General features: G+C 36.4%; 1 protein-coding gene and 1 long non-coding RNA gene across 10 annotated transcripts in view; one reads left to right on the top strand and one right to left on the bottom strand.

Moving 5' to 3' along the window:
- Positions 1–23334, top strand: part of LOC136847282 (uncharacterized) — a 146088-nt gene that overhangs the window by 97894 nt on the left and 24860 nt on the right. The window lies entirely within an intron of this gene.
- Positions 5222–23334, bottom strand: part of LOC136847278 (uncharacterized) — a 199460-nt gene continuing 181347 nt past the window's right edge. For 5 of the 9 annotated variants that reach the window (XM_067118811.1, XM_067118813.1, XM_067118810.1 and 2 more), the window contains 4 exons: positions 16163–16373; positions 12459–12577; positions 10138–10321; positions 5222–5667 (listed from right to left, as the gene is read on the bottom strand). In XM_067118811.1, coding sequence (XP_066974912.1) covers positions 5483–5667; positions 10138–10321; positions 12459–12577; positions 16163–16373 — 699 coding nt within the window. In that variant the 3' untranslated portion in view covers positions 5222–5482. The remainder of the gene's footprint in view (positions 5668–10137; positions 10322–12458; positions 12578–16162; positions 16374–23334) is intronic. The other 4 variants (XM_067118816.1, XM_067118818.1, XM_067118815.1 and 1 more) reach the window with 1 other exon arrangement.

Raw genomic sequence — 23334 nt, 5'->3', positions numbered from 1 at the left:
ACCAATAGAATACAGTGGAAAATTAACTGAAAAGTCTGAATAAATGTTTAAATTCCTCGCCGCAGCTTTACTTAAGCTGGTCGCAGATATGGTTGATTTTATATAATTAATCGATTCTGGGCTAATAGCATATAAAATAGCCTGTTACTTCAATAGTGAGGGATCTTAAACAATTTTAATTTTGGGCACTCACGGTCCATGCTTAGATCTCTTGTAGATGTTTGTTTATATATATATATATATATATATATATATATATATATATATATATATATATATATATATATATATATATATATATATATATATATATTTTTTTTATGCTTTACAAAAGACAAGAATAATTTCTTTTGGTAAATCGTACAACATTTTTACAACGTGATATATGTCACAGTAAGTCCTTCTTTCAACGGGCATTTAAAATTTATGAAATTTATAAAGCATATGAAAAAAATCAGGAAAGTTGGAGTGAAGGTAAAATAATTCCTACGAGTTGAACTCAAAAAACTGATCTTTGAGAAATAAAAATTAGATCATTTTTGAGCAAAATTCAAAATTTAATTCTAATGTAATTCTGCTGAGGAGAATTAGCTTTGCACTGAAGCGAGTTACTGTTATCTGAATGACGGGAGAATTGAGAGAATTGCCAGTCCTTCTGTACGGTGTAAAAGAAATGAAACAAAACGGAGGATGATGGAAACCTCCAAGAAAACATGGGAAACAGAAAGACATACCAATAACGTAAACACGAAGAGTAAAAAAAAAAAATGAACAATTTAAAACATGATGAATACTGGGGTGTCGCGTGTGATGGGACCCGGAGGGTAAGAATATCTACCCAACTTTTGGGAGGCTGAAAAATACAAAACGAATTATATTAGAACCTCATAGAGATTACAACCACAAGCAGGAAGTGTTATATATGTGCCTCCAAGCACATATGGATACAAAACGATGTCCAAGAGCCCCGATGTCCAAAAGTTGGACATGGTGATGGCTCTTAATAGAAACTTGACTTCTGTTTTTCGTTAAGGGAGCTGAATGCAGGATTCGTTTCAGGAACTGTCTTCCTAGTAGATGTCTCTTAAGGAAGGTTTTCTTGTTATTAATGTAGATTTATGTGAGTTTCTAGATTCATAATGATAAAATGTGAGTCGACGGTTTTATACACAATACCAGTGGTTCTCAACCAGGGGAAGGATTCTCCCCTAGTGGGGAATATCAGAGTTTCAAGGGGGGGAATTGTGACCAAGGATTTTGAATATTATATGCATAATATTTCCAATGCACCTTTTGAGGCTGACAATTTTGGAAAAGGGGGATGGAATGACATTCTGACATATGGTGAAAGGGTGCATGGGTCAAAAAAAGTTGAGAACCACTGTTTTATTAGTGGTTTACCCATAATTCCTTATAACAATAACCAAGTTTATGTTGATGAAACGTGGTAATGTTAAACTAAATGAAAATATGTAATGCAGTGCAGAATCAATGACAGCCACATCGTATGAGGCTGAAAGCCTGTAAAATTTCCGCACGTTTTGAAAATTTCACCTGACAGAATAAAGGAACTCTATGTGCTTCCAAACTATGTGGAAAGGTACCTACTGCTTGATAAAAAGGAAGACTTTTGTGGTGGTGGTGGGGGGCGGGGTGTGGGCAATGCAGTTTATAACATAAGTTTACATATTGTTCGTCTGGGGAAGTGACATTCTTATTTTGTTAACACCAACATTTTCTATTGGACTTTTATGTTCAATATTGAGGTTGATTCAGCATGCTAGCAAACGGGGGCTTTTAAGAAATGCAAAAATGTGCTAAAGCATTTGGAAAGGCTGATAACAGGGAAGTACTTTGAAGGATGGTCAGACTGATGACAAACTTAGAGTTTTATTGAATGTCCCTGTAGGATATCTTGACCAGGGGAGCAGTTTTAGATACCTGTACAGAATGTAGGATGTCTTGACCAGGGACCAGTATTAGATACCTGTACAGAATCAGTAACTGCCAATGATAATAATAATTATTATTTATTATATCAGTAGATGAAACCTATTCATATGAAACAAGCACACCAAAGGGGCCACTGACTTGAAATTCTTTAAGCTTCCAAAGAATGTTGGTTTCAACCTCCCACCGCAGCAGACCCCACACTGCAGCAGTAACTGATCATGATACAGAGCCAGTGATTTTTCATCGCCCTGGGGGCGACGCGAACCCGCGACATCTGAGTGGCATGCCACGACACTAAGCATTATGCCAGCGGACCAGTAAAAGAGAGGATTATGATTTTTAAAAGGAAATGCTTCCTTGAAAAAGCTGGAACGATTGAAAGTAGTTGGCAAAGCCAGAACTTACTGATCAGGTATATAAAATGCATATTTCCAGCTTAGTACTGACGGATTGCTAAGAAATTCACAATCTCGTGAAAAACAGTCTGTGTGATAAAAATCCACAATTACACAGTGAACTGGATTACTATGTAAAAGACAAAAGCAAAGACTTTCGACCACCTGAACGGTGTTCCTCATGTGTGTGTTTGTAAACACTGATGAGGAAGAACAACCGTTCTGGTGTTCGAAAGTCTTTGCCTTTGTATTTTACATAGTAATCCAGTTAAATATGTAATTGTGGATTTATATTACTCAACGACGGATTGTTTTCAACAGAAGTAATGAGGGTATTATGGACTGTAATTTAGGACTTGCAAGTCTTATACCATCCTTGTGCAAGGTAAGATTGTTGGCAGGTTTCTAATTGTGTAGGAAGTGACGAGGACTCTATGAGTGTTGTAGGCAAGGGGTGAGGTTGGGGGGTGGCTTATTTTAAGATTTCTAACAGGTGGTGAACTTTTAGAAACTGGTGGTATTTTATGTTATACTTTACTCTTACTGATTCCCTTATATCGAGGGATGTTTATTACTATAAGTGATTGTGGAGGACTTTTTGAAGATTGTATCGGAGAAGATTGTGATAAAGTTAGTGAAAATAACACCGAAGTTACTGGTGTAAATGAAGGTTTTTTCCCTGGTAAATTAAGAGGACTCAACTTTCGTCCAAAAATAAGTTTATTGCAATTGGATACCAAAGGAGATATCGTTCAAGCTTAAGAATGGAGGAAGACGAATACAAGTTGGAACTCTGAAGTGTCCATATACGATTAGTAAATTGTAAGGTTTTCAAGAATGAAAATATTAATGTACTTATGTGTATAAAGGACTGCAGGACCAAGGACCAATTTGAGGTTTTCTTAAAGCAATTGTCTTCACAAGAGATCATTCTTGGGTAACTGCTAAGATTCCAAAGTATGATTTTAGAAGTATAGTAAAAGAGATGATAAAATGAGGTTACAGTGTCAGGATTCTGTAAAGAATTAAGACTAAGATAATTCAAGATAAGAAGCCTGATGACCAACCACAGGATATCCTATTAGTTTTCTATAGGATGGTAAAAGTGAAGACCAGTCAAGACCAGTTCAGTATTTAAAGAAGGAAGGTTAAGGACCAGTTTAAGACTCCACTAAAAGATCTTGTAGAGAAGATGCAAGTGAGGAACTTTTTATGGATTCAGAGCGAGATCTTTTAAGGATAGTTTGGCTGATAAAAAACTTGAGTTTTAATTGAAGTTTCTGCAGGATACTCAGACCCTGGATCAGTGTTACTGTTTTGATATACGGGTCTGTTAAAGTTAAACTGTTAAAAACTGAGAAACTGGACATCTCTAAGATTTCAAAGTAAGGTCCTGGACAAAGATTTATAATGAGGGGCAGTGTAAGGTCTTATGTAGTAGGACCGCGGACGAATTTAAACTTGCAAATGGTGGTCTTTAGAAAATATTGATCCCAAGAACCTTTTTGAGGTTTCAGTGTACAGACATACGAATGATAGCAAGACAAGGGACCCATTTTAGGACCAAAAGTAGACATGTTTTCAAGACAGGCAGACTGATGACTACCTTTAGGGTACAAAGTATGGTGTATGTAGGCTGGTAAGAATCCGAACCAATGTGGCGTTCCAGAGTGCATTACTCTTGTTCTAAAGTAAAGTCTTTCAAGGGTGATGAATCTGAGGGCTAATTCTGTCAATGGGTTTTTGTGTATGGGCTGAGCTTCGGAACGTAAAAGTGTTGCGAGATTGTCGTAACTTGAAAACTCATTCCCTCCTGGAAGAAAGAGATCTACTCGAAAGACAGTTCCAGTACTCCCTTAAAGATACTCCGAGGTATAATTAGAAGTTTCTGGTTTCAAAACACGTATTGAACACGAATGAAGGGACTAATAAACAGAACAGTTAAAGCAAAAATTGCTCTGGAACCAATTCACATACTCCTGTAAAAATGTGCGTCTCCTTCAATACAAACGGTTTAATACAAGATGTTTGTTATCAATTTATTTTATTTTTTTTTTATTGAATAGACACCAAGAAAATGAAATGCAAGACTTTAACTATTCAGATTTGATTGGCACTCTTCTTCTTTCATCTTCGTCTTCTTCTTCTTTCTTTTAGTTTTCAAGATAAACTAGTCATTCTCTAGTCATTGGCGTCCACAAAATGGCAAATTTACAACTAATGGCTATATAGTCTATCACACTTCTGTCGCTGTATTCAAGTTCAGGATTGACGTTAATAAATTAATCTCATGTTTCAACGGTCTACAAAAATATATTTTTCCTTTTAAAATCCTTCAGTTTATGGTAATTTAGTTTTGTTTCCAACTCTCTCCAGCGCTTCAATGAGTCACCATCATCGTCCAACCTTTCTTTCCTCTGTCGATTATTCCTGGTTTGTTGTCCTCAAGAACAAGTACTGTTCTTTTGTTCAATTCATCACTGGCAAGTAATAACTTACAGCCTCGGGACGCTGGAAGCCAGTCACAAAATTCCAGTTTCTTAGTCACTCTTCCATGCCACTGTCTGTTCCAGCCTTTCCCTGGAAAGTTTCTGAGTGGCCAGAAACGCACACGTTCAGAACATTTTCTAGAGATTATTATTTAAATAATGAGCATTTATTTTTTATATATATATATTTTTTTTATAAAGGTCTCTGCGAAAGGTCTGAGACCCTGCGAATGTTTATTATTATATACACGTGCATGTGTACAGTCTGGAAAGTACTTCCGACATTCCAGTACACGCGAACTTTTTTTTTCTGTTTGGTTTTATATTTTTCTTGTTTTTGGCAGCAGGTTTAATCACTATATGTTTGTCTTCTTCTTCTTCTTCTTCTGCGAAGTCACACTGAGTGGGAACACGAATCAGTTCTCCTTTTTCCTATGTAATCCGTAAGCGTAACTCCTGATTCGGTGCACTCGAAGGAATTGACAGTAAAAAGGGTATTTATTAACAAGAGCTTCCGACTGCTGACGTCGCTGCCGCCGCCGCCCTACTTGAGACCTCGTCCGACCAAAGGGCGTCGATCTCCTCGTCAGGGGCAAATCCAGCAGGCAGCAGCAGCAGGGGGGTTAAAGTGTGGAGTCTTGACCATCACCTCGGTTGGAGGTTGAGCAGGTAGGCGATGGTGCTAGCGGAAGCAGCGGGGGGGAGGAGGAGAGTCTCCCTCGACAGCCACCACAATCCTGCTAGCAGGCAGAACAGCAGGAGGCTCCGTGACGGAGGGCATCTGCTGAGTGGGGCCCCTCCGTGATGCATGGCGGCTGGATGCTCACCTGCTGAGGATACCAAGGAGGAAAAGTCAGAATCTTTGTGAATAATAATAATAATAATAATAATAATAATAATAATAATAATAATAAAATAAATATAATTTAAAAAAAATAAATGAATATATTTAAAAATACATCTCGACAGAAGAGAGCTTTCGGGAATCTGTTCGATTCCCCTTTTCGATGAGATTGAAAAGAGGAATCAGACAGATTCCCGAGAGCTCTCTTCTGTAGAGATGTATTTTCAAATATATGTACCCTTACATAAATGTGGATTTGTTTCTCCAATTCAAGACTCATCCTACTATGAGTATTTTCAAATAATAATAATAATAATAATAATAATAATAATAATAATAATAATAATAATAATAATAATAATAATAATAATTTTGTCTGAATCTGTGAGAATTTGACATATTACTAGCAATGGGAATATTGCTAAGAGATTCACAATTTCGTGATAAACAATCTGTGTAATAAAAATCCACAATTATATAGTAAAATATATTACTATGTCTAAAATAAACAAAGACTTTCGAACACTTGAACGGTGTTCCTCATCAGTGCCAACGTTAAAAAAAATTCTATAGTAATATATTTACTATATAACTGTGAATTTTTATTACACAAATGGAAAATACCTATTTCTGAATCTGTGAATTTATCATAATATCAATGGAAGTCACAGTATCATTGATGTTATTGATGGTAAGCTAATTAATAACAAAAGCAACGCCAGTAATAGTCGTATTATACTAATAATGATTGGACTGTGGGACAGTCTCCCTGAAGATATTGTGCAATTGGAACTGCAGAAGTTCAAGCGAAGGTGCAGTGCATTACCACCCTAATGCTATTTTCCTTGCAGTTTAATACATTTTTATCTATATATTAATTTATTAATTTAATTTTTTCACTTTTTAATAAGTGAGATCTCCTCTTTCTGTATTTCCCTTTACCCCGTTACTTATTTCGAGTGAACACCATATTATTGGGAAGCTTGAATTTCAAGTCAGTGGCCCCTTTGGTGGGCTTGTTCCATATGAATAGGTTTCATCTACTGAATAATAATAATAATAATAATAATAATAATAATAATAATAATAATAATAATAATAATAATAATAATAATAATAATAATAATAATAATAATAATAATATTCTTTGGAAGCTTGAATTTCAAGTCAATGGCCCCTTTGGTGGGCTTGTTCCATCTGAATAGGTTTCATCTATTAAATAATAATAATAATAATAATAATAAAATAATAATAATAATAATAATAATATTCTTTTGAAGCTTGAATTTCAAGTAGTCTTTGGAAGCCTGTTCCATCAATAGGTTTCATCTAATAATAATAATAATAATAATAATAATAATAATAATAATATTCTTTGGAAGCCTGAATTTCAAGCCAATGGCCCCTTTGGTGGGCTTGTTCCATATGAATAGGCCTCGTCTAGTGAATAATAATAATAATAATAATAATAATAATAATAATAATAATAATAATAATAATAATACAGGGAAACCTTTCCTCGCCAACCTGTCTAATCAGCAATGCCATGCGTCACTCTTATGTGCGTCAATATATAATCACGCTAATTGCCAGTCATTACGGGGGACAGTAATGACACAAACCTATTTACAGCGAGATAGATAATGCCACTAAATTACGGCGATGGGCAATTTTACAATATCGCGGTAAGTTTTACGTCATTCAGTTTTGCCGTCAGAAAGATATGAGGTGGGAAAAAAAGTCTATGTTGGTAGAATGATTTTGATTATTCTCGGAATTTGAACGGATCTCATTCAGGTATGTGGAAACATCGACGTTTGAAATGCTTGTCTTTGGACTCAGAGAGAGAGAGAGAGAGAGAGAGAGAGAGAGAGAGAGAGAGAGAGAGAGAGAGAGAGAGAGAGAGAGAGAGAGAGAGAGAGAGGACGTTTAAAAGCTAATCATTGGAGAGAGAGAGAGAGAGAGAGAGAGAGAGAGAGAGAGAGAGAGAGAGAGAGAGAGAGAGAACGTGTTTAAAAGCTAATCATTGGACAGAGAGAGAGAGAGAGAGAGAAAGAGAGAGAGATAGAGAGAGAGAGAGAGGGGAGGGGTGTTTAAAAGCTAATCATTAGAGAGAGAGAGAGAGAGAGAACGTGTTTAAAAGCTAATCATTGGACAGAAAAACAGAAGAGAGAGAGAGAGAGAGAGAGAGAGAGAGAGAGAGAGAGAGAGAGAGAGAGAGAGAGAGAGAGAGGGGTTTAATTTACAGACAGACTGACTGACTGACTGACTCCTTCGTAAACTCATATCAGTTATCGGTGAATTCCAAACGATGATGTAGAATTGCCCAGGATTGAAACTTCCGAAAGAAAAAAAAATCAAGAAAAAAAAGAAGTTTTGGCAAACTTCCCGTAAAAATATTCTCGGTTACTAAAGTCTTGAGGGTTAAAAGGATTCCAAGTTTCTAATTACGACGCTGTTTATTCTCAATTTCCCCAAGTTTGAGTGGAAATTCTCGGGTTTCTAAGTCTTGCTTACTCCGTTTTTATAAGGGGGTTTTTCTCTGGTCGTATTTCCTTTCCCGCCCCCTTGCTACCCCCTTCCCCATGCTGCCCATCATACCCCACCTAAACCCCCCAACCGCTCCCCTCGCCATCGAGGATTTTCGGGTTTTGAAATTTCCATTAAAATATTAATTTTTCAAGTCACAAAGGAAGGTGACTTCAAACCCACATTGAAGATTTCCGGTCACTTCATTCCAGTAATTTTTTTTTTTTGTAAGAAACCAAATTGAATTATTTAATGATTGATTGATTTACTTCTTTATTTGTTTATTTTTAGAATTCCAAATAATTTCCACGAAACTGTTTATCTTATCAGATGCGTGTGTGGGTGTTTAATTTGAAAATCAGAGTTCTTTTATGCCAGATGTTTCTTCTCATATTTCCAGAAATGTAAATGAAAAATGTATGAAAACAAACAGTATGTGTTTGTGTTACAAAACTTCAACAAGGGGAAGTTGTTCAAGTTCTTCTAAGATTCTAAGATTGAAATTGGAGACTTTTCCGATTTGTAAATCAACTTTGTTTGTCAACAGGACCGTATAGATTCATTCCAGAATTCCAGATGTAAACCTCGGAATTCTCCTCCTGTCCCAGTTTTTCCGAAGACTTATAACCTTCCCTTTCTAAGGGCAATTCCGTCATTTCCTTGGTTTTTTATCTCTTGTCTTTTTCCGGCCATGTTAAGAGGGGAGGCATTAAAAAGAAATTATAATATATATATATATATATATATATATATATATATATATATATATATATATATATATATATATATATATATATATATATATATATATTTTTTTTTTTTTTTTTTTTTTTTTTCAAAGCGCAGAGCATTTCCCTTCTTTTGGGACTCAGGGAAAACTATTTTCCTGCCTGCATTGGTCTTTCCAGCTTCCATGGGACCTTGAAGAGATAGGGGCATTTTATGACGGTAGTTTTCAAGCGAGTATTCAACACCATAACTCTGGCTGTAGTGCAATGAAACCCTGGAGCATTGTGGAAGATATTAGATAAAATGGTTCATAGTTTAACCTTGATTTATTGTTTAATACACAGGCTTGTAAACTAGCTTTCTTGCTTACATCATAGTAGCAGTTCTTATTATCTTTCTTCCATCTTACTTTCCACCCTCTTCTAGCAATAATTGTTTCATAGTACCCTGCGAGGTTTTCCTTCTGTTACACCTTTCAAACCTGTTTTCTCTGAATTTCCCTTTCAGCGCTGAATGACCTTATAGGTCCTAGGGCTTGGCGTTGTGGCCTAAATTTTCTATTCCGATTCCAGTTCCAACAGACCTAGATTCTCTTTTTGATAAAAAGGGTCCTGGCCATACGACTTTTTTGACAGATACCAAATTAAAGTAATTTATGAAGAGACACCAGACCTAGATTCTCTTTTTAATAAAATGGGTCCTGGCCATACCACTTTTTTGACAGATACCAAAATCAAAGCACTACTTGATGAAGAGTCACCAGATCTGGATTCCCTTCTGAAGAGACCTGACCTGGCCTGAGCTGACCTGACCTCACTTAAGCTGACCTGACCTAACCTAACCTAATCTGACCTGACCTAGCCTCCTAACCTGATCTTACCTACCTGACTTAACCTGACCTGATCTAACCTACCTGACCTAACCTGACCTGACCTGACCCAACCTGACCTGATCTAACCTACCTGACCTGATCTAACCTGCCTGACCTAACCTGACCTGATCTAACCTACCTGACCTGATCTAACCTGCCTGACCTAACCTGACCTGATCTAACCTACCTGACCTGATCTAACCTGCCTGACCTAACCTGACCTGACCTGACCTGACCTGACCTGACTTCTTATCAAGAAATACCAGACCACGGCACACCTTTTGATAAGGGAACGTCGTTCCGAGACACCCTCGATCTTAAACTGACCGTTTAGTACGTGTAGCGTGACGGAGGCTGTCGGTAGGCTGGCAGGGACACAGGTGTACGACCCCTGGTCCCTAGGCGACGCCGTAGTGATGATGAGTGTCCCTATCGTCGTGTCGTCGGTGATTCGCTCGACGAAGACCTGGCGCCCTCCGATGAGCTCCTCTGCCAGTACGCGGTCGGTACCCTGCCGAAGAACAGTGATGATTATGAACGCGTTTCAAGAGTTTTCTGTAGTGTGGGATGCGTGTTTTTTTTTTTTTTTTTTGACATGTTTTAAAAGATTTTTATTTTCTTTATTGTTATTCATTAGGTTATTATTCATCAGTGTGTAGTTTACCAGTGAATAGACATTTACCATTGAATTAACATCATACACATTGCAACATTTAGTTTTGCACTGCTGAGTCATTGATAAGTACCCTGTGCAGAAAACTTACCAGAGCATTCACTACTTTATACATATATAAATGAATAAATCAATAAATATGCATATGTATGTATAATATATTTAATATATATATTATATTATATATTATATATTTATATATATATATAATTATATATATATATATATATATATATATATATATATATATATATATATATATATATATATATATATATATATATATTAATATATATATATATATATATATATATATATATATATATATATATATATATATATATATATATATATATATATATATATATATATATATATATATATATAAAATATATATATATATATATATATATATATATATATATAAACAAAAACAAAAATGATAAAATGCTTACTGAATTGGTATTCAAAATGATATACACACATACATAATACAATGGCAATACCATATACTTCACATACATAAAAACAAAACATAAAATCAAGAGTCCTTTTTATTGTACAATAATATCTATATACATTCAAATGCCCTTACAATGTATACCTGCAAAAATACAAACATTTCCGTTCACGTGTGTATTCATAAATACACACGATACATAATAGCTGCGATCGTATTTTAGTATTTTAAAACCCCATAAAATAATACGCATCACATCATGATCACTGACCACCAAAAGACCATATGATATCTCTTTGACAATCACATCAGATCACAATCGAATCAATATGCAGATAACATCATTAATCACCACTGAAAAATAATTGCATTCGGATTTATCTGACTTGCTGTACTCTACGTGGAATTTGTATTTCGTGTCAGTAATATGAAATGGGTGTATTTTTATTTGTATATATTATGCATTTTGCGATTTTTTTTTATTCCTTCAATGGGAAGGTAACAGAGTTAGTTTTTTTAGTTTTCTGTAAAAGAAAACTATTGTGCCGGCTTTGTCTGTCCGTCCGCACTTTTTTCTGTCCGTCCTCAGATCTTAAAAACCACTGAGGCTAGAGGGCTGCAAATTGGGATGTTGATCATCCACCCTCCAGTCATCAAGCATACGAAATTGCAAACCCTCTAACCTCAGTAGTTTTTATTTTATTTAAGGTTAAATTTAGCCATAATCGTGCTTCTGGCAACGATATAAGCTAGGCCACCACCGGGCCGTGGTTAAAGTTTCATGGATCGCGGCTCATACAGCATTATACCGAGACCACCGAAAGATAGATCTATTTTCGGTGGCCTTGATTATACGCTGTAGCGGCTGTACAGAAAACTCGATTGCGCCGAAGAAACTTCGGCGTATTTTTTACTTGTTATATACGGAGCGTGTTATTTTATATGAATGATAAATTTATTTTTTTATTTGGTCCTTTGAAATTTCCTGTATAAGAGGGAAGGAGATTTTAGAATTCAGTATTTACAAAGGAGAATCTCTGGGCCATGTTTGAGCATTCGCAAAAAAAAAAAAAAAGAAAATAGTAAGTGAAGAAAATTAAACAGCTTTAACTTGTGTGCCCATATATATATATATATATATATATATATATATATATATATATATATATATATATATATATATATATATATATATATATATATATATATATATATATACTGTATATATATATATATATATATATATATATATATATGTATATACATATATATATGTATATATATATGTACATACATATATATACACATATATACATACATGCACACACACAGAACATACATCAATCATACAATAATGCATAAACATAAGTCCTAAATGCGCAGCAAGCTCAACAAACACCAAGCACATACAGCAAGCAAAATGCTCAGGAAACGCTCATCGGGCAACCCACCATTAAAAAAAAATCGAAATAAAAAAAAAAAAAAAAGCGCAGAGGGGTTGCGCAAACGACTTGCCTGGTACCAGAAGATGTACTCGGGGAGAATGAGGGCCCCAGATATAATGCATTTAAGGGTAACCGTGCTTCCGCTCTTCACGTAGATGTCAGGTCCTCCTGGAATGTGCACCAGCGGCGCTGTTGAGAGAAAGCAGTGTATTAGTGCTAGAAGGGTATGGAATGGGATTGTGGGGGCAGGGGGGGAGGGGGGGGAGGCACTGTGGCTAGGTCATTATGGGGGTGGTAAGAATCAGATGCAAATTCCTGAGATGTATGCTAGTGCTCCACCCCGCCCCCTTTTTTTTTTTGCCATGCCCTAGGTTAGGTTAGGTTAGGTTAGGTTATGTTGGGTTAGGTTAGATTAAGACTTTTAGAGTAATTTGGTTGTGTTGGATTGGGGGGGGGCGTGTAGGTCATCATGGGGGTGGTAGGAATGGGATGCAAATTCCTAATATGTATGCTAGTATTTCACCAGCCCCCCCCCTTTTTTTTTGCCATGCCCCTAGGTTAGGTTAGGAGGTTAGGTTAGGTTTGGTTGGGTTAGGCTAGATTAGGACTTAGAGTAATTTGGGTGTGTTGGATGGTGGGGGTAGGAATGGGATGCAAATTCCTGAGATGTATGCTAGTATTGCACCAGCCCCACCTTTTTTTTTTCCCATGCCCCTAAGTTAGGTTAGGTTAGGACTTCTAGAGTAATTTGGGTGTGTTGGATGGTGGGGGTTGTTCATTATGGGGGTGGTAGGAATGGGATGCAAATTCCTGAGATGTATGCTAGTATTGCATCAGCACCCTTTTTTTTTTTTTACCGTGCCCCTAGGTTAGGTTAGGTTAGGTTGGGTTAGGTTAGATTAGGACCTCTAGAGTATTTTGGGTGTGGGAAATTTTTTGCCATGCCCCTAGACTAGGTTAGGTTAGGTTAGGTTGGATTAGGTTAGATTAGAACCTCTAGACTATTTTGGGTGTGGGAAACATAATGAGATTATTTTCAAGAAAATTCTATGTTTGGTTTTTAAGATATGAAGATACAGCGTCCCGCTTTTTTTCAGGAAAGGTCCCGGTACTCGGTTAAATCTCGCGAAAATGCGAATGGGATAGAGGGAGGGCGGATATTTCATTATGGGGGTGGGCGTCCACTGGAAAGGAAGTGGGGAGGGGGAATAGTGAGTTTGTGAGCGTTTCGTTCGTTGGTATTCTTCATCTAAACGGTCTGGAGAAAGTAAGTTATTGACATTTACAGAGGGAGTGTATTTGACGAGTTGAAACAAAGTGAATGAATAATAATGATCTTCATGCACATTTTTGTCAAGTTAAATGTATAAAAACACATGTATATGGCAAAATCGTCCCTGAGGTTAAAAATCCAGTGCAACTTTCTGCAAAGGTTCACTGAACTATCATGCTCTCTCATGTATATGGAAAATCGTCCAGGAGATTTTGGAAAATATCCAGTGGAACTTTCTGCAAGGCTTTAAGCAACTGTTATCTCTCTCTCTCTCTCTCTCTCTCTCTCTCTCTCTCTCTCTCTCTCTCTCTCTCTCTCTCCCCAGTTGCTCTTACAGCAAGTGGACCCTTCTCCTTCCGTTCATAAACAACTCTTAACCCTTTTGAGTTTTTTTCTTCACTCTCTCTTTTCCTTTCCACTTGAACCAGCTATTCCATACTCTCCCAGCTGTGTGTGTGACCCGGCCTCGCATACTTGGGGGAAAAAGTGGAACACCGTTAACAAAGGGGCAAGTGATGGTGGAGGGTGGAATGGCTTTTAGATTATCAGAAGGATTTTAGATTTATCGAAGGAATTGTAGATATATATATATATATATATATATATATATATATATATATATATATATATATATATATATATATATATATATATAATATTAAATAATAAGAATAAAAAATAAAAAAAATTCGATAACTATTACAAGCAATAGTCCTCGATATCCTCTCTCACACTCCGGCGTCCATCGTCGAAAAAGAAATCCAACTCGCTTTTTTCCCTCAGCATTTTTGACGTATAGGCAACTTCCTATTTGTTCTGGGAGGAAGACATAATTCATGACCTCCGAAGCTTAATGGTTCTTTTATTTGACTTCTCGACAAAGTTCAGCCGATGGTTTTATTACTTCTCAGTCGGATTAGATAGAAGTTTCTCAGGATTCTCTGCGCGACTGAATCAGCGGGATTTTCGTTTTTGCAGTGGATTGAATTGAAGGTTTTTTGTCTTTAGTGGCTAGACTGAATTGAATGCTTTTTTCACTTTACAAATTGAATGGAAGGTTTTTATTTGGTTTTTATCTATGGTGAATCGAAAGTTTTTTTTTTCTTCTTATCTATACTGAATCGAGTTTGTTTTTTATCATATAAATTGAATCAAAGGTTTTTTTTTAGCTTATCTAATGGTGAATTGAAAGATTTTAACTTCCTATCTAGACTGAATCGAAGGTTTTTTCTCTAATTTAAGCTGAATTGGAAGTTTTTTCATTTCTTATCTAGACTGAATCGTACTTCTTATCTGGACTGAATCGAAGTTTTTTCTTCAATTCTATCTAGACTAAATCTACTTTTTTCCACCTATTATTTAGACTGAACTGAAGTTTTTTTTTACTTCCTATCTAGACTGAATCTACTTTTTTTATTTACTATTTAGACTGAACTGAAGGTTTTTTTCGCTTGTTATCTAGACTGAAAATAAGGTTTTTTCTTTGCACTTCATATCTAGACTGAGTCGAAGGCTTTTTTTCACTTTTTACCTAGACTGAATCAAGTTTTTTTTTTATTTATCTAGACCGAATCGAAGGCTTTTTTCGCTTCTTATCTGGACTGAATTGAAGGTTTTTCCATTTAGTAACCTAGACTGAATCAAAATTTTCTTCACATCGTCTCCAGACTGAATCGAAGGGGAGCTACGTAACACCCGTGTGGTCAGCACATCTCTTATTTACACTCTGGAGACCAAAATTACTTGTGTCTTAAGTGGTCTGAGTGGCCTTTCCCGAGTACCGGGACCTTTCCCTGAGAAATGCGGGACGCCGTATCTTAAAACTAACCAAAGAATTTTCTTGAAAACAATCTCATTGTTTCCCACATCCAAATTATAATAGTTTCTCTATTCTAACCTAACCTAACCTAATCTAACTTAACCTAATCTAACCTAACCTTACCTAACCTAACCAAGGGGCATGACAAAAAAAAAAAAACCCGTGGATGGTGCAATACTAGCATACATCTCAGGAATTTGCTTCCCGGCCACAAGGCGAGGATGCGTGGCCCAAGTTTCATTCATTCATTCATTCCTTTAATCATTCATTCATTCATTAATTCTCTCCTTTAATTGTTCATTTATTCATTCATTCCTTTAATCATTCATTCATTCATTCCTTTAATCATTCATTCATTCATTCATTAATTCTCTCCTTTAATCATTCATTTATTCATTCATTCCTTTAATCATTCATTCATTTATTCATTCATTCCTTTAATCATTCATTCATTCATTCCTTTAATCGTTCATTCATTCATTAATTCTCTCCTTGAATCATTCATTTATTCATTCATTCCTTTAATAGTTCATTTATTCACTCACTCCTGTAATCATTCATTCATTCGTCCTCTCCTTTAGTCATTCACTCAGAAAGGTAGGAACATATCAGAAAAGAGCTAACGCAAATCGAAGACGTACCAACACAAACAAACAAAAAAAACGTTTCTCGAGGAACTCACTGACGACGTGGAAGTGTACGAAGTGGCTCATCTTAGGCTCAGTCGATATCTGACACTCGTAGCGACCGGCGTCTCGCTCCTGCACGTATTTCACCTGCAGCGTCCACGTCTCCGTGTCCTCCTCGTGCCACGCCTGGAACCTCTCGTCGGCGATGAAGGTGTACCGGTCCACCGTCAGGATGTGCGAGTCCCGGCTCCGGATCCAGGATATCTGGAAGGTTCGGAGAGGTGAATGAGAGATGGACCGGGAGTAATACTGAGTTGGTTGAATGGAGAATTAGGTGAATGAGAGATGGACCGGGGCTAGGACTGAGTTGGCTGAATGGAGAATTAGGTGAATGAGAGATGGACCAGGCTAGGACTGGGTTGGTTGAATAGGAGATTAGGTGAATGAGAGATGGACCAGGAATAATACTGAGTTGGTTGAATAGAGAATTAGGTGAATGAGAGATGGACCAGGAATAATACTGAGTTGGTTGAATAGCGAATTAGGTGAATGAGAGATGGACCGGGGCTAGGACTGAGTTGGCTGAATGGAGAATTAGGTGAATGAGAAATGGACCAGGCTAGGACTGGGTTGGTTGAATAGCGAATTAGGTGAATGAGAGATGGACCAGGAATAATACTGAGTTGGTTGAATAGCGAATTAGGTGAATGAGAGATGGACCAGGGATAGGACTGAGTTGTTTGAATAGCGAATTAGGTGAATGAGAAATGGACCAGGACTAGGACTGAGTTGGTTGAATAGCTAATTAGGTGAATGAGAGATGGACCAGGACTAGGAATGAGTTGGTTGAATAGAGAATTAGGTGAATGAGAGATGGACCAGGACTAGGACTGAGTTGTTTGAATAGCGAATTATGTGAATGAGAGATGGACCAGGACTAGGACTGAGTTGTTTGAATAGCGAATTATGTGAATGAGAGATGGACCGGGACTAGGACTGAGTTGTTTGAATAGCGAATTATGTGAATGAGAGATGGACCAGGACTAGGACTGAGTTGTTTGAATAGCGAATTATGTGAATGAGAGATGGACCAGGACTAGGACTGAGTTGTTGAATAGCGAATTAGGTGAATGAAAGATGGACCAGGGCTAGGACTGAGTTGCCTAAATAGCGAATAAGGTGAATGAGAGATGGACCAGGACTAGGACTGAGTTGGCTAAATAGCGAATTAGGTGAATGAGAGATGGACCAGGACTAGGTCTGAGTTGGTTGAAGAGCGAATTAGATATGAAGACGAAATTCTGGATTCGTCTTTGGATATTCGGTAAATGCAAATGAATAACAAGCAATATTATGTGTATGAAGATCTGTTGTATGAATAGGAAGCTATATTATGTGTAGGAAGATATATAGCATGAATAGGTAGAGCTTTATATGAATGGGAAGATCTATAGCATGCATAGAAAGATCTATTATATCTGAAATCAAGCAATGCCATTATGATCTTTGCTCTCTTCATGTACCAATTGTAGAATCTCGTTTATGTTAAATAAAAGCTTTTCCATTGGACACAGAGTGTTAGGGATGTTATTCCATAATTCCCATCATTCTGCTGTATTTTAAATTAATAACAAATGAAATCATGGATACATATTCCGCCGGCTAAACTAAAAAGATTAAACCACGCAATTCCGCGCAGATATCTTTTAATCGGCTGTCCGTAGCGAACCTATAGGTCTACGCCAGTTATCTCAATCCCTTTATCACCATATTATTAAGTCTTCTTAGTTTGTCGGGTAGAACCCAGAGGTCCACATATATTGGTCTCTCTCTCTCTCTCTCTCTCTCTCTCTCTCTCTCTCTCTCTCTCTCTCTCTCTCTCTCTCTCTCTACTAAAAAGCTTGCTGGCTCTGCTGAGACACCCAAAATATTAGATTTTTTTAAATATCTCCTGAGATAATTCTGCCGAATCTGTTGGCATAACTAAGCCACAGGAAACCCAACACTCTCCACTGTCTTTAGAGAAAGATCTGTCAGTTCTGAAAATAGGGAACTGGTAGGAACTTCTTGCGACCTTTCTTTAGATAAAATCTAATGAATTTACCACTCTAACTGAACTTGTAGGCAACCTGTACTGTTTATTGTAATTTCAATCCATGGGCAGAGAGTTATCAAATCCATAGGCAGGTAATTTTAGGGGCGTCAGTCCTTGTTTAGGTGACTGTTGACGGTCAAACCTGGTACGTACGAACCCATATACGCCCACTAACCTAATCTGAAAATTATTATTATTATTATTATTATTATTACCTAATCTGAAAATTATTATTATTATTTATTATTATTATTATTATTATTCGGAAGATTCAAGATGGAACAAGTCTACAGGGACCACTGACTTGAAGTTCAAGCTTCCAAAGAATATTATGGTGTTCATTTGAAGGGTGAAGTAGATAGCCCAAGGATACTGTACACATAACCTAATCCAGGATGCAGTATCCTACGTAAATCCACAATCAAACACAGTAATATAAGGTACTGAGGGCAAGGCAGCGTCATAAACGAACCTTATACTGTCAGTATCAGGTACGTCAAGAAGACTGACTCAGTATTCGGCACCTGACTACCAGTGAAACGGCCGATTTCCAAATGTTGGTCAGTAGGATTTCCAGAGTAAGATAAACTTTAATTAAGCAGCCAGTTGAACTGGAAAGCGCAATTAAAGCGACTTTGGTGCTTTCGTTTGCTTGTTCGATTTTTGAGGTCTTCCTGGAAACCGGGAGGTATCTTGTGTGTAAAAAAAATGTGTAAAAAAATGTTTTTCTATTTAGACTTTTCCCTGAGAAGAGGGACGAATGAATAGTCGGCTGAAAATTCAGCTCAAATTTAAGCACATCCTGAATGTGCAGGGATACAGTTAATGGCGAGAGACACGAGGAAGAGACGTTTGAGGTTTGAGAGACAGGAAGAGACGTCTGAGAATTGAGACAGAAAGAGACGTTTGAGACTTGACAGAAAGAGACGCCTGAGAATTGACAGACAGAAAGAGACGTCTGAGAATTCAGACAGAACGAGACGTCTGAGAATTCAGACAGAAAGAGACGTCTGAGAACTGAGAGACAGAAAGAGACGTCTGAGAACTGAGAAACAGAAAGAGACGTCTGAAAATTGAGAGACAGAGAGAGACGTCTAACAATTTGAGAACAGACAGAGAAAGAAACGTCTAAGAATTCAGACAGAAAGAGACGTTTGTGACCCGAGAGACAGAAAGAGACGTTTGTGACCTGAGAGACAGAAAGAGACGTCTGAGAATTGAGAGACAGAAAGATGCCTGAGAATCTGAGAACGAGAGAGACAGAAGAAAGACGTCTGAGAATTCGAGACAGAAAGAGACGTCTGAGAACTCAGAAGCAGAAAGAGACGTCTGAGAATTCAGACAGAAAGAGACGACTGAGAATTGAGAGTCAGAAAGAGACGTTTGTGACCGAGAGACAGAAAGGGACGTCTGTTACTTATGAGACAGTAAGAGACGTCTGAGAATTGAGACAGAGAGAGACGCCTGTGACCTTAGGGACAGAAAGAGACGTCTGAGAACTGAGACAGAAAGAGACGAGTAAGACCTGAGAGAGAGACAGTAAGAGACGTCTGAGACTCGAGAGACAGAGGGAGACGTCCGACGTTGAGAGATATCAGAGGCAACATTGATTTAGTACCCTTTGGGCAAAAGTTCTCAAACTAGAACGGAGAGAGAGAGAGAGAGAGAGAGAGAGAGAGAGAGAGAGAGAGAGAGAGAGAGAGAGAGAGAGATTAAAATTAATTTTTATTTGAAATATTGTTGTGTGTTTTAATATTTATATGAAAATATTTCTGTGTATCACAGAAATATTTATATAGACGAAATACAAAACGAATATTTATAATAATAAAAAAATATTCAAAGATATTTACCTACTGAAAAAAATCTTGTAAGCTGAACAACAAAAAAAAATTAGAGAACCTTGAAATGGTGAAATACAAAGGGAATACAGTCACTGATGAATTACAAAGAGAATACAGTAACTGAGGCAATAGAAATAGTGAATGAGAAGAAGAAATTAATTAAAAAAAGAACAAAAAAAACCCAAAAGGATTAAGAATGAATCAAAAGACGACATAATCAATGTGAAGATGATAATGGTGAAGATGATGATGATACCACGAACTATTTATGATCGGTAAATGGAAAAATCCAAAAATAATAAGAAAAACAAGCACAATAAACAGAAGAAATATAAAGGAATGAAAGATAAAAGGAAAAGAGAAAGGCGGCACTGGAAAGTAAAAGAAGGATGTCAAGAAAGATAAAGAAGTCAGCGAACGGAAGAATCCAGTGATAAGAAAAGAAGCACAATAAACACAAGAAAAATAAAGGAATGAGTAACAAAAGAAAAACGGAAAGACGGCAGTGGAAAGAAAGGAAGGAGGATGGAAAGAAACAATAAGCAAAAGAAGCATAACAACCTTTAGAAAAACAGAGGGATTAAGTAACAGAAGATCAGCGCCTGCCTTATGAGCCAACAAAGGCCCAAGAGAACTTTAAAATTTTTTTAACAAAAGAAAAAGGAAAAGACGGCAGTGGAACGAAAGAGAGAAAGGAGGAGTAGAGAAGCAGGGGAGGAAGGAAAAAACGCCGGTAACAGCCAGATAGGCAAACACCCAGTGTCACGTCCATCGGATACCGGCGGACGAGGACAAGCGCACGTCACCAGAATCAATGGCGGGTAGGAAGGAAGGAAGGGAGGCACTCGGCCAAAAAGATTAGTTCGTCCTGTTAACCTCTCTCTCTCTCTCTCTCTCTCTCTCTCTCTCTCTCTCTCTCTATATATATGTGTGTGCACATATATATATTTATGGTTACATGTAATTGTAATAGCCACAATGCCTTCTTGACACTTCTTCTTCACACTCTTTAGCATGTGCTTGTCACCACTAAGCCTTGGAACCAATTGCAAGAAATATGAAGTAATTCTGATGTGTGTATATCATTATATATATATATATATATATATATATATATATATATATATATATATATATATATATATATATATATATATATATATATACATATATATATATATATATATATATATATATATATATATATATATATATATATATATATATATATATATATATATATATATATATATATATATATATATATATATATATATATATATATATATATATAATTATAAAACTGGTATTCACCAAAAAGCCGTTTTCTTAACAAATATCAGACATATATGAATTTGTACCGATAAGATAAAGAATCATTTTGTTTACTTACATATTGCATTCTCGCAGTGGATACAAGCTTAAATATTTAATAGTTACTAATGTTCCTTTATCATTCCATTTATCTGGAAGGTAATAAATCATACATCTTAGCACTTGGTCCACGTAATACAAGGAGTTATGAGAAACAAGTGGTATGTGAATGTCTTTAAGAAAGACCTTTGAGCGACCTCGAGGTCATGCAAAGGTCAAGCGGTGTTTCCTGATATGCTCATTTAAATAAGAAATGCGCCGATGTTTCTTCGGCTCAATCTAGTTTTCTTTACAGCCGCTACAGCTTATAATCAAGGCCACCGAAAATAGATCTATCTTTCAGTGGTCTCGGTATAATGCTGTGTGAGCCGCGGCCCGTGAAACTTGAACCTTGGGGGTGGGGGGGTGCCGTCAGTGCACCTCATGTGGTGCACTGTAGGCACTACTTAAAGGATCTTTACAGCGTCCCTTTGGCCCCTAGATGCAACTTCTTTCATTCCTTTTACTGTACCTCCGTTCATATTCTCATTCTTCCATCTTACTTTCCACCCTCTCCTAACAACTGATTCATAGTGCGGCTGCAAGGTTTACATACTTTTACACCTTTCAAAACTTACAGTCAGTTTCCGTTTCAGCGCTGAATGACCTCACAGGTCCCAGTGCTTAGCCTCTGGCCTAAATTCTGCATTCTATTCTGTTCTGTAAACACATTACAATGCATTTAGTTTAACACAGAGAGTCATTTTTAACATCTCTTTTAAAAGGGACTTCGAAATTAATCCCTCGAATCGCTTGTATAAACAACTTAATGAAATTTACGCCCAAAGGAAATATAGTAAAAAGAAAACTTCTGATAATGCCCTTAAGTAAAAGTAATTTATTTTTTTTGTCTAAGTCTCTGATCTAATTTCGTTCTTTATTTGACTTCTTAATGATCTTTTTTTTTTTTATATATACGTGGGCAACAAAGGCTTTGGGTCGGAATCGTTTATGAGAGAAAACACAGGGAAAGTGAAGGGAAAGTACCTCGCTCGATGACTTAGTAGTGGAAGGAAGAGTTTCACTTTAGAAAGTATCCCGTTATATTAGCTATATAATATATATATATATATATATATATATATATATATATATTTATATATTTATATATATATATATATATATATATATATATATATATATATATATATATATATATATACTATATATTTATATATGTATGTATATATATATATATATATATATATATATATATATATATATATATATATATATATATATATATATATATATATATATATATATATATTATATATATTTATATATATTTATATATATATATTATATATATAATATATATATTTTATATATATATATATATTAAAAATTCAAATATATATATATGTCACATAGTTAAAAATTCAAACTAATACACAACAGTCCTGTCTTCACCCTCTAGAAACAGAGTACAGCATTTCGCCAATAGGCTCACCACCCCCTCCACCCCTCCCCCGTCCCTCCCTCCCCTCCCCATCCCTCCCCTCCCACGACGCGTCTCCCCATCCACCAACTTTGCTTTTGGGTTTTCCAAAAGGAGAATTCATCCCGGCAAAAGGAAGTGGACGCGACAGTCGTGAAATATATGAATGAAGAAATCTCTCTCGGAAACACGCAGCTGGAAAATGCCCCGACCATCTTTTTCTGTCGCGAGAGTTTTAAGCCATTTTCTCTCGTATTCGTTATTGTTAAGGCAAATATTCAGCTAACTGGGTGATACGGGAGGTAAATAGGTGGATGATAAGATTGGATGATAAGAGAGTCGAACGACAGTTTGCTTAGCATTATGAAAATAAAAAAATTTTTTTGTTTTTGTTTTCGTAGCATTTGAAAAGAACAAGAATTTATTTTTGTT

This window comes from Macrobrachium rosenbergii, chromosome 16 (genome assembly GCF_040412425.1).
Source record: "Macrobrachium rosenbergii isolate ZJJX-2024 chromosome 16, ASM4041242v1, whole genome shotgun sequence".
Lineage (NCBI taxonomy): Eukaryota > Metazoa > Arthropoda > Malacostraca > Decapoda > Palaemonidae > Macrobrachium > Macrobrachium rosenbergii.
This window is presented reverse-complemented; position numbering and strand designations above follow the sequence as displayed.